This window comes from Ammodytes marinus, assembly GCF_949987685.1.
Source record: "Ammodytes marinus genome assembly, chromosome: 24".
NCBI classification, from domain to species: Eukaryota; Metazoa; Chordata; class Actinopteri; order Uranoscopiformes; family Ammodytidae; genus Ammodytes; species Ammodytes marinus.
In genome coordinates this window covers 7,060,337-7,075,278 of record NC_137228.1, presented here as the reverse complement: position 1 = coordinate 7,075,278, position 14,942 = coordinate 7,060,337, and the positions used below count along the sequence as shown (strand labels likewise).

Below are 14,942 nucleotides of genomic sequence, written 5' to 3'. Positions count from 1 at the left end.
GGTATGATTGGGCATGCAGTGACACCTCAGTGCTGAGTTATGACTGAGAGACTCAGAGCATGCAAACGGTCCACCCCTTCATAGTTAAAGTCACTCCTATACATTCCTCTAATCTCATCTCTCTAAATCTATTGGAGAGGCGCCTGCATCATATAGGATAGCAGTCAAACCGGCCTCTGAGCCTGTTCTCCAGCCATTACTGTAGGTCAAACGATTAGAAAAAGTGATTTGTGTCAGTATGCATTAAAGCCTTAACGCGGTGGTCCCATTAGGGCCGTCCCTGTATTTAACATTATCCTAATCAGATTGCTGTCTTGTAATGTTACCTGTCTGTCTTAACCTGTTCTGGTGTTTTGTTTGGACAGCAGCAGCTCTGTGCCTGAGCTAACTTATACTCCCTCCTAAGTTGATCTTATCTTATCTTTCCATTAGGGTGAGTGAGTGAGTCGCCTATGAATGAATGAAGAGAGGAATGACGTCACGCCGACTGCTCTTAAACTGCAGCCCATCGGGTCAAAATTCCCTTTCAAACCCAGACTTTCATGAATTTTGCTCCAAACGTGCAGTGCTCACTTGCATTTGCCAAATGAGGAAAAGCTATTTTAATCCATCTCCTGAAAACTAACATCAAAAAAGTGTATAAAGACTACATTCTCTCAATCAGACAGCACAGGTATGACCATAAACAACACTGTTGTACCCCATGCTCATAACTGTCATACGTATTAAATCACCTTCACTACTGTATATCTCCATCTAGTTTGACCATAAAAAGATGCTCACGCCAGGATTTGCTGACTTTGAATATAAAGGGAAAGGGCAAAAATTCTACCGGCATTCCTCAACCTCAAATTGACACTGCCACTACTACACACTGGCAATGAACTAACTAAGAGACATGGATGCTTTTCAGTTCTTGTTGAGTTTTCTAAGCCGTGCAGATTTGAATGACAGCTTAAGTTTATGCATGCAGCGGGTCACTGAACTACAGTACGCGTAGTATTTTGACCTTAGTCCCCGGTGGCTTGTTTACCTGCTGAGTGCAATGTGGCGTTATGCAACGTTTAAACTATCTGAAAGTACATGTCCCTTCTCTTACCTGGACCGCAGGACAACACACACACGCACACACACACACACCCACCCACACTGACTCACACAGACAAACAACTTATTGATATGGCCTTTCTGGTGTCGCACATGGGTTTATCTAAAACTGTGCTTAAATAAAGAAACATAGCCCTGTGTACACACCGCAGAACTTTATGACACACGCACATACAAACACTCTGTACACACAAGTGCTAAGGTCTTACATCCCTTCTGAGTTTTCTGTGTCCTGACGCGTGCACTTTTACGACCAATAACTGGGCTTTTACGGTCGCACAACAAAGATAAAAGGCCCACTCAGCTGTCTCATACTGAACACTCTCACACACACACACACACGCACACGCACAACAGACACACAGTGGAAACACACACCTCAGGCATGGTCACCAAGTCTGGGTGTGTTGCAATTGTAGAACCAGCTCCAACTATGGAAAATGTCCCCTCATGTTTGCTGAAATAACACCGCTGACGCGTGTTTCCGTCATATGTGTGTGTGTGTGTGTTTTATTGACGTCAAGGCGGCACAATATTTATTTCCAATTGTTGTTTTATTCATGGAGCAAGCAGCCCAATGGTCTCCTGCTTACTGTTAAATGGTATGAGAAGGATGGATAGATTTGCAGGATTTAAGCACAGGAGCTTGAAAGCGACACCAATCCTATTCTTGGGACCAGGTTAGTGGTCAGAGGCCCAGCAACACCCACCCCACCAACGAGGTCACCCGGGGGCCAACCTCGCGTGCACAGAAGCCCACTAAATCATCCGTCAAACATGCCAGCCACAAGGCTAAAGCTTACAGAACAGGACAGGGTCAGGAGACACACATTCAGAGGGGGGCTTATTGCAGAGCAGTGGCACGCAAAGATGACAACCAATCCACACCAACACATCCTCTGTGCTGTCTACAAACACGCAACGTCAAAACATGATTCAAAACACCACTGGACACACAGCAGGTGCAATATACTCTATTCTTCGGTGGACGTTATTGGCTGAACCAAGGTATCCATCAATCAAAAAACAGGGGGATATCTTAGTATTATTGACAAGTGTGCAGTAAACACAGCCTAACCTTTCATTTCGTGCCTTATTCTTACACAATAAAAGACACCCCTTGCATGTGTTATGAGTGGATCGTCTCAATGGCTGTTTTGCAGTCAACGTCCAAAGTTCACTTATTTTTCCAATGAAACATGGACTCAATGCTTGTTTTTTTGTCGTAATGGAAGAAAGAGCCAAGGGCTGGGAGGTGAGCTGAGGGTTTCAGACAGCTTCTTGTTGAAATTGCAATATCAGGGCAACAGTAAAGGTAGGTACTGGTAGCCTACTTTAGTGGGTCCTTTGTAAGAAGAACCTGAAGGAATCACTCACAGAAAGCACTTCTATTTTTTAGTTTTATGCATTTTTTAGTTTTATATGTTTTTACCAATTTGCTTTTTGGAAAAGTGCTGCAGAGCCTCTGAACCAAAAGGAATTTATTAAGAAACTCAATGATCACATTTTGCACAATCTGGCAACCCTTTCTGCCTCAAATGTTGGTGAAGGCTGTAATCAGATGCTTACATACTAATCATTTGTGCTGTTTTAGACATTATATACTGTATACAGAGCTGGTTGTGCACATACTCGCAATTCCAAAACAGTGGATGAGTGCTCACATTTATACATTGTTGCTCCGGGCCACAGAGAGCTTGTGAGTAAACGTTTATTTATAATTGAGCAGATTGTAGTAGCTCCGGTTGCTCATCGGCTTGGGCAAGTGTCTCTGATTGACATCGCACATTGAGGGTCCAAAGTCCTGAGGGCCCCGAGAGCAACATAAACATGCCAATAACACTGCCGAATAAACAACATCAATGGGAGCTTGCAGGACTGTGTTGAAGAAATAAATCCTGCCGTTAGAATCCTAAAGGGGCCTAAATGACCTGAATTGATGCTTTTGTGGGGAAATAGTAGCAGGGTATGAGTGTTTGACATGAGATTACAGTGTGAAAGAATGAAGACAATTCATTAAAGTATCAAGGTTTTAAAAGAACCTGACGGGACTGTAACCGTATCGGGCACGGAGGGTCCAAAGCTTGTGCCTCATTTTAAAGTAAAGATCAAATTCCACAGCTTACTGTCTTGGCACCATTCCACAACCCGACATGCCAAACTCCCCCCTGGAACCTTGCCCTGGTCATACATTTCAAACTCTATGTGATTAGTTGTTTTTGAGCAGAGGCCACCACATAGGGGCTGGTGATAGCAGACGGTTGTATACGACGCCTCAGAGGGTGCTGTTTTGCGTTGCGTTGCGTTTCAGGGCCATGGATCAGAATGGGCGCGGTCATCGCTCTATCAGTCACTGAGTTCATACAAAGCACTTGGGATAATGAGACCGCAACAAATAACGATTACAGCGATCACAATGTTCAGAAGCCAGGGCAATAAAAAATGCCAACACCGCAAGTGCATGTTTCAGGTTCAGAGTCTTCATATGAGCACACTGAGGACACTTTCACTCAACTGCAAGGCGTTGTAATTGCATTATAAATGCACTCAAAATCTTGGTGACTTATTTTAAATATGAAATATCATAGACACTAGATCTATAAGGGTCAATCTGACACCACAAAACAGAATGAGGTGTATGTCACAGGATCATCCATATCATCCCTCCTCTTTGAGCCAGTTGCACAAATATTTAAGATGTTGAAAAAAAGCCCATGTGGATAGCAACATATACAGCACTCGCATGTTTATTTAGAAAACTTGTAAGTCTGGTTTGTACTAGGGATGCACCGATCCACTATTTTTAGTCCCGATCCGATTCCGATATCTGGGTTTTGGATATCGGCCGATACCGATACTGTCCGATACGATATCATAATTGTTAAAAAAAAAATTGATGGTGGTGATGTTATGTGTAAAGCTAGGAAGGCTTAAGCAATTCTAATTTAAAAGAGCAATAAATATACACAAATGCATATAGGCAGAATTATAGTCATACAAAAAAAATCCTTCTCAATGATCACTTCTGCCCCACTAGAATATGTGGTGGTGTGTTTGTCTAAACAGTCTTCCTCTCTCTGGCTGTATTTTACATAGTAGAATTTGTCACAGTGCAGAAGCCTCTCCACTTCCTTGACTTGGGTTAGCTTTGGTTAGCTCACTGGGTAACAAACTGATATGTACTGTATGTCAAATTAGAAAGTGGTGTCCTCTCTCCCTCCACCGAACGTCGGCGCATGCTCGCACGGCTCGTTCGCTCTTTCATAGTAAAAAAAAAAAAAAAAAAAAAATTAAATAATTTTTATTTTTATTTATTTATTTTTTTATCGGAGCTGTCAGTCCGATATCCGATACGCAGATTTCGGCCATATCGGACCCGATACCGATACTGGATCGGATCGGCCCCATCCCTAGTTTGTACATGACAATAAGCTGACGGATTTAACAATGACTCATTCAGGTTTAAGCTGTCAAATATACAGTAGTTAACTGTGTATTCTAAAACCCTATTTTAGCAGCATAAATTATCATAAATACTCTCATTAAAGAAGCTGGAACCACTCATTTGTCATTTTTTTTCCAAAGAGAAATACTCAAATGTTAATTTATTCTGAAAATGGTTGACTATTCATTTTCTGTTAATGAACCTATCCGTTAATTGACAGATTTTTCTGAGCTTCACTTGGCTTACGCAATGTTTACCAATGTTCCACAATCAGAAGTGACAGTTATTACCCCATTTAAGGGACACATTTCAAAATAATAACAATATGAGTGAACTATAAAGTTGTGTATCATCCACATAAAAATAATAATAAATGATACAAACAATGATAAATAAAGCTAAAGCTGTGAATAATTAGGCCCAAGAGAGGCAGATAGAATGGGCCGAGAACAGAGCCCTGAGGCACACCATAGAAAAGAAATATCGTTCCCAGTGGAGACTACAAACCCTTCAAAGAGGCAAATGCAGATCCTGCTATGTCCGTAAAGCGCGTCATAAGGAATAACTTATGTTTGCGTGCATGATTGGCAGCACGAAGGGCTAAGGTGTCAGTGGAAAGAAGTGTGGGCGATAGTGTGTGGGTTTAAACCGACACCTCCCTTCGCACACAAATCCATCATGCTGATGATGGACCCAACAGTGTTTTCCATGCCTTAATTAGCTCCAGTGACACCTGAGCCTCTCTAAATGGGCTAATTCGACTTGGCATGGTGATATCTGGACACGTGTTCAGTATTTCCCTTTTAAACCCAACAGAATTATCTTCATGCTGATTTCTGGTTTAGGATGAACTTTAATTAGGGATTAACGTTAGGGATTTCATTGGAAATTCGGTAACACTTTACAATAAGGTACACAAAATTGTAGTAGCTACTACATACCTACTACATAGATATGTGTTACCTACTACATAGTTTTTTTTTGTGTTACCTACTACATAGGTTTTTTTTGTGCTACCTAACACATAGGTATTTTTTGTTGTGCTACCTAACACATAGGGTTTTTTTTTGTGTTAGGCTACCTACTACATAGGGTTTTTTTGTGTGTTAGGCTACCTACTACATAGGTTTTTTTTGTGTGTTACCTACTACATAGGGTTTATTTTTTTTGTGCTACCTAACATAGGTTTTTTTTTTGTACCTATGTAGTAGGTAACACAAAAAAAACCTATGTGTTAGGTAGCACAAAAAAAAACCTATGTAGTAGGTAACACATATCTATGTAGTAGGTATGTAGTAGCTACTACAATTTGTGTACCTTATTGTAAAGTGTTACCGGAAATTCTGTGTCATAACAACGGAGCAGGAGCTGTTATTACACAGCGTGTTATGGCACAGGAGGAAAAAGGGGGGCGACAGACAGACAGCTATTAAACAGGTAGAGAGAAAATAAGGCCGATCCTGCAGTGTTGAGTGGCAGTGATGTGTGAAGCTGATCTAATTTTAGTCGAAGGTCACTGGGTACTGTCTGGCTCACCGTGCTGGTTGAAAAAAAAAAAAAAGCCCAGCACAATATTCTGCGCTCTGCAATTTAGGTGAATAGGATCTCCCTGTCCTCTCCGACATTTGTGTAAGATTATGCGGTAAGGAGTTCAATCATGCCTCGAGGCGGCACTGCATCAAAAGTGGCTTTGGCAAGTGCAATGAATTCTTTCTTTTTTTCTTCTCAGCTCTGTTTATAAAACAACTGCTGGGAAAACAAATTAGCGTATACGTGCGGGAACATACTGTACTGAAAACACTCCCTTACGCACACTGTATCCGTGTTATTTTGGTAATTTATGTCAACCTTAGCCTTCTGGACACAGTCGGCAGCTGGTGCACTATATTTCCTGATAATGGGTCGACATGCCGTACTTCATTTTACAAGGGTGTGGATGTGCATTGAACAAAAAAGAAGAATATAAATGAAAATGACAGACAATAATAGACAATCAAAATGTCAAAAAGTAAAAAATTAGTAGGCAAGCATTACTGGACATAAAGTTACCTTGACCAAAGTTACCTTTCATCATATTTCACCCATTATATCGTATCTGGCTTGTATTTAAATTAAAGATTGTATTTAAGTGCAACAATTATATGATAGAAACAACAAGAACAGTGTTTATTTGCTAAACCCTGCGTTCAGTATCTTTTAAACTTCCAATACCAAGTTTGTGACTCGCTTTCTGTTAAAAATGTGAAATCTCATACCCATTACCCTGATGACATCACTAAGAGTTATTTTCTCAGACTTAGAAAAGCTTCTTCCAGAACCACAAAATACATTACACATCTGTTTCGACAGTCTGGGGAAGTACAGGACTAGTAAACTGATCCTCATAGGTAAAAAGAAAAGTCCCTCATCTTCATCTATTTATCTTCTTCTGTCTATATTGGCTTTGACGTGTATTCGCCACATCAGTCTCCTTTATGCAAAGTTGTTACAAGCAGCCCTGTGAAGTATCAATGGGAAGCCTTTTTGGCAAACCCATTTCTCAATGTGTCAGCAGCCATCAGGGGGGACAGGAGGTGTTCACGGGCTGTCTGTGCAACCACACATCCCCGACAGCTCACTGTGACGCACGCACCGCATGTCAGGGGGGATTTTAGCTGCTTTACTCTGCCCAATTCCCTCTCCTCCGTTCTGTGCCTCCATGTCAAAATCTCCTTCAGTCCTACTACACCCAAACACTACAGACACCGCCTCCTCTCCTTCCTCCTCGGTCCCACAGCGAGCTGATGCATGCCACGGAAGCAGTGACGTCAGTTGTTTACTGGTTTGTAGGTCGCCGCTCGTTGTAGTGCAGCAGCACATCCAGCAGGGCTTATGTAACTGTACACTGCCTGCTGCATGACAGCATGACAGGCCCCTTTACTGCAGTGTGTGTAGCCTATGTGGTGGCGAGGGGGGTCTTAAGCTGCACCATGCACGACATCACACACACATAAGCACAGGTGCATGCACACACTGTACAGCAAACATGCTGTGTGAAAAAGCCATTCAAGTCAGCTCTCCTCTCCACTGCGCTGTATTATATGTGTAAAGTGAAAACACAGCGGAGTTCACTGCTGGAGCACATAGTAGCTCCGGATAAACCTCCTCCCTTCACGCATGTATCACAGGATCCTCCTCTGCAGCAGCAACAGCAGCAGACAGGTAAACAACTCTGGATGGCGTGTGACTCAAGGCTCTGTGCCTCTCCTCAACCTGCACAGGCAGAGGCCGCCCCCTGTTGGTGACAGGGAGCAGCAAAACAATACAGGATCCAGAGTTTACTGTATGTTATTGTTCAGATCAGAAGGAAGTCCTTCCCTAGACTTCAGCTTTTCTATTTGTATGAAGGCTAAGGGACTTCTATGTATTTGTTTTAGAAGAAATCCCTAAGGAAAACACCTAACAAATTACAGGTCTTATAGGGCCCTGTCATTTTCACTTTTGTTACTGCTGCATTAAGTTTAGTTTCTATTTTTGAATAAGAGATGTTATATAACAGAAAGGAAACTCTTGCTGCACAAAGGTTTTAAAAGATTTTTTGTTTTTAAAAACATCCTACTTTCAAGCTTAATTAAACAACCATGGGATGCATGCATGATTGATCCATGTAGTGAAACCCTCCCTCCCTCCCTCCCTCCCTCCCTCCCACACACACACACACACACACACTGTGGAAAAACAAGCATCATTCTTTATGGGATCTACGTCAGATCCTTTTGATCAGGATCAAGATGTCCCTGGAATGATTTGCGTGTTGCTCTACAAGTGACAGCGTGTACTTGGAAAGACACCCGCAACAAACTAATGGCCGAAGTGTCAAAACAAGTTTGGAATGGAAACAAAGCGCAGGGTAAAGAAGTTGTGACGCTGCACAAACATGATCGCCCTTAGATGACTAATACTGGCACAGCATAACAGCTATTGTGCTCAGGTCTGTATTAGCCCATTTATAAATCATACTAATTCATGACATGTGCATGTAATTTAGATTTTTCTCATTATAATGTTTTTTTGTTAATGCCTGAAACCAATTTGCAAGTGTCATTAGGAGCATGAAGATGTCCCCTGCAGCTCTTATCATTTGATGTCATTACCAGAGTCATTAGTTTGGAGTTTGTCCTCCATATTCTCTTCCATCTTCTAACACAGCTTTTTCTTTTTTTCTCCATTTCTGCTGAGTTCTTGGCTGATTTTAATGTGGCATTGCAGGGCAAGAGTAAAAGCATGTCATGTCAAAACTTGTGTTAGCCACAAAATCATTATCACACACTCATCGTTATTATCGATGCAATTAACTACTGCATTAATGGTGGTTGAGCTTATGTCATCATTGTGGAGAGACACCTTTTTGATGTAAACAATTATGCATTCCTATATTTTACTACCGGCTTACTTACTACTGACTCACACTAGCTCCAGGCCCATGATGGTAAACAACTTCACTGGCTGCACCTCCTCCGCACTGAAGTGCCCCACAGTCGCCCCCTGCTGGTGCATATAGTAGCAACAATATTATGTCCACAGGGAATTTACACGTTTTTTAACATTATGTTTTTTTATATATATATATTATGTTCAATGTAGAAAAATTTAACTTTTATGCTACACTACATTGCACATCACAACCCAAAAACGTTTAAAATGAAGCAAATACATGTTTGGATATGAAACAATATTTACAACATAAAAAGTTCTAAAAACAATATTAATATTTTACACCAAATAAACAAAACGTGATGTATTTAAGTGGGACATTTTAGCTTCATGAGACTTCAGTTTGATTCATGAATAGAAAAGTTTTCAGACACAAATCTAAGATCTAACATCGTATAGGAACTAATGTTCTGCTCTTGTTTGCAGGGGAACGTTTTCCTTGGCGGTCCCTAAAAGTAGAACGAGGAAGTGTTCACCAAGTAGCATGTAGCTCACTAGGAGGAGTCTTGTTTTTCTTTTGGAGGATTAAAAGACCAAGGTAACACTCAAATCTATATTTAGCCTATAGTCTACGTCCTTGTTTTGCTAACATGTTCCTCAAATTGAGTTGTTGGGGAGTTTCACTGTTTTCAAATTAAAGGCGCAGCAGCCATTAAACACTAAATTCATTTAGGGGTTGGTTTTGTGACATCACATAAGGAAAGGCTGCCATCGAGAACACAAAATTACTCTAAAACATTCCTTAGTTTGTCGGTTAATGTCAGTAACCCTTCTGGATCGACCTGTTTGTCCAACACATACGTCGTAAGACAGCAGCGACTTTTATTTTGAAAAGTAACTAACCGGCATTAGTTTTCTGTTTACCGCAGCAAATGATCTTGTAAACACATTTAAATGTATGATTAGTTGCTAATAGTCATTACACGGTGTGTTACGACGTGAATGTTTAACGTTGTGTTACATTAATAATAATAATAATTATTTCCGTGTTTACACAGTTCGTTTTCCTGTTTATTTAAGCATGTCTGATGGTTGTCAAAATAACGGCTCTTGTTTTGAGCCCCTGTACTAAAAATTAGTAACATGTCAACTGTGCGATGTGCTCTGTACAAATGTAGTATGGTTGGTAGATTTGCTTCTTAATCAGTGATTTTAGTTTTGTGGCGTAAACAAATTGGATGAGATTTATTCTTCATAAAACGGGGATGCAGCTAGATGAGCTCTTAAAAGACTTAGGCAAACTATTGATATTTCCTGATAGGGAACACTATGTTTTTTTATACCTGATAACGTAATGAACCATAATAAAGATGGTCCACTTGAGTGACAGAGGAAACATGAAAAATGGCTTAAGATTAATCATATAGCAAGAGATAGATGATGATTATATGTCTATTGATTGACTTAACATTAACACACTGTTTTTGCTCCATTTGATTCATTCATTTATTGGAAAGATCTATTTCCGAATACTAACGTTTGTTGCACACACTGTGCATTGTTGGTCTAAACTACTTGGCTGATTTTTTATCTTCGACATGCATTGCAGATTTCACCATGGAGGGAACTTCCAAAAGCGATGCTGAAAGTCCGCCCTCTGTTGCTGACCAGGTTCCTTTCCTCCACTTGTGCAACACTTTAGAGAAAATCCAGAAGTCTAAACTCCGCCCAGATAAATCCAAGATCCTAAGGGATTTTATTGAGTCCTGGAGGAAATTTCATTCTTTGCTCCACAAAGATAACCCCAAAACAACAGACTCTTTCTACTCATCTATGCGCCTCATAGTCCCCTCCTTTGAACGAGAGCGCATGGCGTATGGCATCAAAGAGAGCATGTTGGCTAAACTCTACATTGATGTATTAGGCCTCCCAAAGAATGGCCTGGAAGCCAATAAACTGTTGAACTACCGTGCTCCGACAACATCTCAAGGAGAAGCTGGGGACTTTGCCGGCATGGCTTACTTTGTGCTGAAGAAACGGTGCGCTAGCCAAGGAAACCTCAGTGTCAAAGAGGTCAATGACTTTCTGGACTCGGTGGCCATCAACAACGCGGGCAAGCAGAAGGATCTGGTGAAAAAGAGTCTGCTGCACCTCATCACCCAGAGCTCGGCCCTCGAGCAAAAATGGCTCATCAGAATGATCCTGAAGGACATGAAGCTCGGGATCAGCAAAGAAACGGTTCTCCAAGTCTTCCACCCAGATGCAAATGACCTTTACAATGTCAACACCGACTTGAACAAGGTTTGCCAGCAGCTCCACAACCCCTCTGTGTCCTTAAGCGACATCTCCATCGGCGTCTTCTCTGCTTTCAAGCCAATGTTGGCAGCAGTGGCCAACATCCGCGGTGTGGAGAAACAGATGGGAAACAGCCCTTTTTACATTGAAACCAAGCTGGACGGCGAGCGTATACAACTGCACAAAGACGGGGACGTGTACAAGTACTTCAGCCGAAATGCCTTTGAATACACCCAGCAGTTTGGAGGATCCCCGTTGGAGGGCTCGCTGACGCCCCACATCCACAACGTGTTTAAAAGCCACGTGGTTAGCTGTATCCTCGATGGTGAGATGATGGCGTACAACCCGACCACGGAGATGTTCATGCAGAAAGGGAGTAAGTTCGACATCAAAAAACTCATGGATGACTCGGAGTTACAGACGTGCTTCTGCGTGTTTGACGTGTTGTTGGTGAACGGCCGGAAACTTGGCAAGGAAACCCTAAAGAAGCGCAATGACATCCTGCAGACAGTCGTCACCCCAGTCAAGGGAAGGATACTGGTGGTGCCGAAAACCGATGCCAGAACCATGCAGGAGGTGGTGAACGCACTGAATGACGCCATTGATAACAGAGAAGAGGGGATCATGGTGAAAGATCCTTTATCCATATACAAACCTGACAAGCGGGGCGAGGGATGGCTGAAGATTAAGCCTGAATATGTGGATGGCTTGATGGATGAGCTTGACCTGCTGATTGTCGGCGGCTACTGGGGGAAAGGCAGACGGGGCGGTATGATGTCCCATTTCTTGTGTGCCGTCGCCGAAGCTCCAAAGCCCGGTGAGAAACCCTCGGTTTTCCACACACTCTGTCGCATCGGCTCCGGTTACACCATGAAGGAGTTGTACGACCTCGGTTTGAAACTAGCCAAGAACTGGAAAGTCTATCGGAAGAATGACCCACCGGCGTCCATCTTGTGCGGAACCGAGAAACCGGAAGTCTACATCGAACCGTGTAACTCCGTCATCCTCCAGGTCAAAGCGGCCGAAATAGTTGGAAGCGACATGTACAAAACCAACTGCACCCTGCGCTTCCCCAGGATAGAGAAGATCCGCGACGACAAGGAGTGGCACCAGTGCATAACCCTGGCCGAGCTGGATCAGTTCCGCAGCAAGGCTTCTGGGAAACTCTTCTCGCGCCACCTTCACATCGATGACCAAGAGCCGCAGAAGAAGAAGCGCAAGGTGCCGGCCAAACCAAAGAAGGTGATTGGGATCATAGACCACTTCAAGCCCCAGGACCTCTCCGGGGTCACCAAGGAGACAGATATGTTCGAGGATGTGGAGTTCTGTATCCTGAATGGCACCGAGGATCACCCCAAGGCTGATCTGGAAAAGGGCGTGGCCAGGTAACCTAACGCCCTTGAATCTTTTGTGCTATTGCTGACCTAGACATTTGAATCAGAACGATTGGCCACATGGGGGCAGTTGAAATAAGTTGTGATCACAGCACAGACGTATTTCAATATTTTAAAATGTCATATCGCCACAGTGTTACACATTCAGCAGACATGGGGCAACATGAGCATGCATTTGGGGTTTTGTTTGTATCCAACTGATGAGTCCAGTATTAAGTCTGCTTTTAGCTCCGTTTTGGTTTTCACCAACTCATAAGCGATATATCTGGCTTTTCAGCTGCAAAATGATCCACTATATCATCCGTCATGGCTGTAGCAAAAACCCTGAATGTATTGAATTGAACAAAGGAGTGCATTGTGTTGCTAATGAGTTAAACTTTTCATTTTTATGAGTAATCTTGTGTCAATGTTTTCTTTCAAAAGTCACAGACACGCTTTTCGTATCCTATCACAAATAACCGATCATTGAGATGTCATTTTGTTCTTGTTAGGTGTGGAGGTATCGTGGTTCAAAACCCCGGGCCGGACACCTACTGCGTGGTCGCCGGTGTGGAGAACATGCGCGTGAAGAACCTGGTCTCCTCCGACCAGCACGACGTGGTGTGGGCTGCCTGGCTGCTGGAGTGCCTTGGTCAGAAGCGAGTGGTCCCGTGGCAACCGCGTCACATGATCCACAAGACCCCCACCACCAGGGAGCACTTCGCCAGGGAGTACGACAGCTACGGCGACAGCTACTCTGTGGACACGGACGAGAAGCAGCTGGAGGAGGTGTTTGGCCGGATCAGCAGTGAAGAGGTGAACGCGGCGGTGAACGTCGGCCAGGTGGAGCAGCGTCACGGCTGGGAGGACCTTCCCACCAGCATGTTCAGACCCTTTGAGGTTTACATGGACCGCTATGCCGAGATAGGAGACCCTAACACGTCCATACCCGCGACCTGCTTGGACATCAGGGCGCTAGAGTTTCGTTACCACGGAGGGAGGGTGGTGCAGGAGTTGGAGGAAGGAGTTTCTCATGTCATTATCGCAGACGAAACAAGACTTCTGAGTTTAAGGACTCTGAGGCGCGACTTTAGGAAGAAGTTCAAGATTGTAAGAGAGTCCTGGGTGACTGATTCAATCGAAGCTGGGTACACGATGGCTGACACCGAATACTTGGTTTGAGTCTTCTGATGGTTTTTAAATTGACTGGAGAGAAATCTTTTTTAAACTTGGCTTGTTAATTATTTCCTAAAAAGATTAATATATGAAAATAAACTATTTAATAAATGAGAAATAAAAAATTCCAAAACAGTGAAAATCACCATAAAGGGTGAGATATAAGTGACTAACATTGTATAGCAGAGGGATGTTACTTATCAGGGGTTTAATGCAAACTTCAGTTTTATTTTTTGGTGTTCTGAATGAGTGATTAATACGACTGCTTGTTATTCGTTTTTAATTCATAGGCTGAAAGTCAGAGATGCAAAGATTGTTTTTCTCAATTTTGAAAGTTAGAAATGTATCATGAAGTATTAAAATATTAAAGTTGATTCACATTTTTTCAGCAATAGCCCTTTAACTTTTAACTGAGCATTTATTAACACTTTTACAAAATGAAGGGGTTTTCAAAACGATGATGATTATTATTATTGTGCAGAGTTTGTGTCAGTTCAACCTCTTTTTGTGATGTCCTCTCATGTCATACATGACGTCTTACAGAGAGAGGGAGCGAGAGAGAGAGCGAGAGTAAATAAATATTTTGAATTGGTTGAAAATACTGGAAAAGACAGTTGTGACCCGGGAGAATCATTTGTTTTCAAAATTGGCCTGGGCTCTCCAGCTGGTACTCAGCTGAGAGAGAGAGAGACAGACGGACAGACAGACAGAAACCATGGGGGTACGTTAAAACTGGTTCAGCTCAAGGCCTTATAACAAAGATGTCTCCATGTTTTCCTGTCTTCAAAAATGTCACCAATGTGCCTTGGGATTCATTGATATGTTATAACCTTCATTAATATTGGCCTCGAGGGTGCAGGTAGCCACCTGTGGCGTCCTGGGCATTGTGTTGCGTAAATGCCGCATGAATACATTTTGAAAGTAAAAGTGATGAGGTACCTGTTCCTAATCATACACTGTGAATAATCTCTCTAAATGACATGTTGTAGTGTACCCTGTAGACTCTTTTCTTTCTGATGTTCACATCATCGTTAAAAGGTAGAATTAAAAAAAATAATGTATTAAGAAATCCTTGGCAGTCTAGGCATTTGTCCAAAACAACACAAAATCCTAAAATGGATGGGAACAAACTG

The 14,942-nt window shown here is 42.5% G+C and overlaps 1 protein-coding gene across 1 annotated transcript; it reads left to right on the top strand.

The window, feature by feature from the left end:
* The first annotated feature begins 9,493 nt into the window (after positions 1 to 9,493).
* lig4 (ligase IV, DNA, ATP-dependent) lies at positions 9,494 to 14,900 on the top strand. Its single transcript, XM_080053155.1, has 3 exons — positions 9,494 to 9,563; positions 10,575 to 12,645; positions 13,146 to 14,900. Exons 2-3 carry the CDS (start codon positions 10,583 to 10,585, stop codon positions 13,813 to 13,815), a joined length of 2,733 nt encoding a protein of 910 aa, XP_079909281.1. The 5' UTR covers positions 9,494 to 9,563; positions 10,575 to 10,582; the 3' UTR covers positions 13,816 to 14,900.
* Positions 14,901 to 14,942: the final 42 nt, after the last annotated feature.

Coding starts and splice junctions, on each gene's coding strand:
- lig4 (XM_080053155.1), top strand. CDS start 10,583: ATGGAGGGAACTTCCAAAAGCGATGCTGAAAGTCCGCCCTCTGTTGCT. Junction 12,646..13,145: donor CTGGAAAAGGGCGTGGCCAG/GTAACCTAACGC, acceptor TGTTCTTGTTAG/GTGTGGAGGTATCGTGGTTC.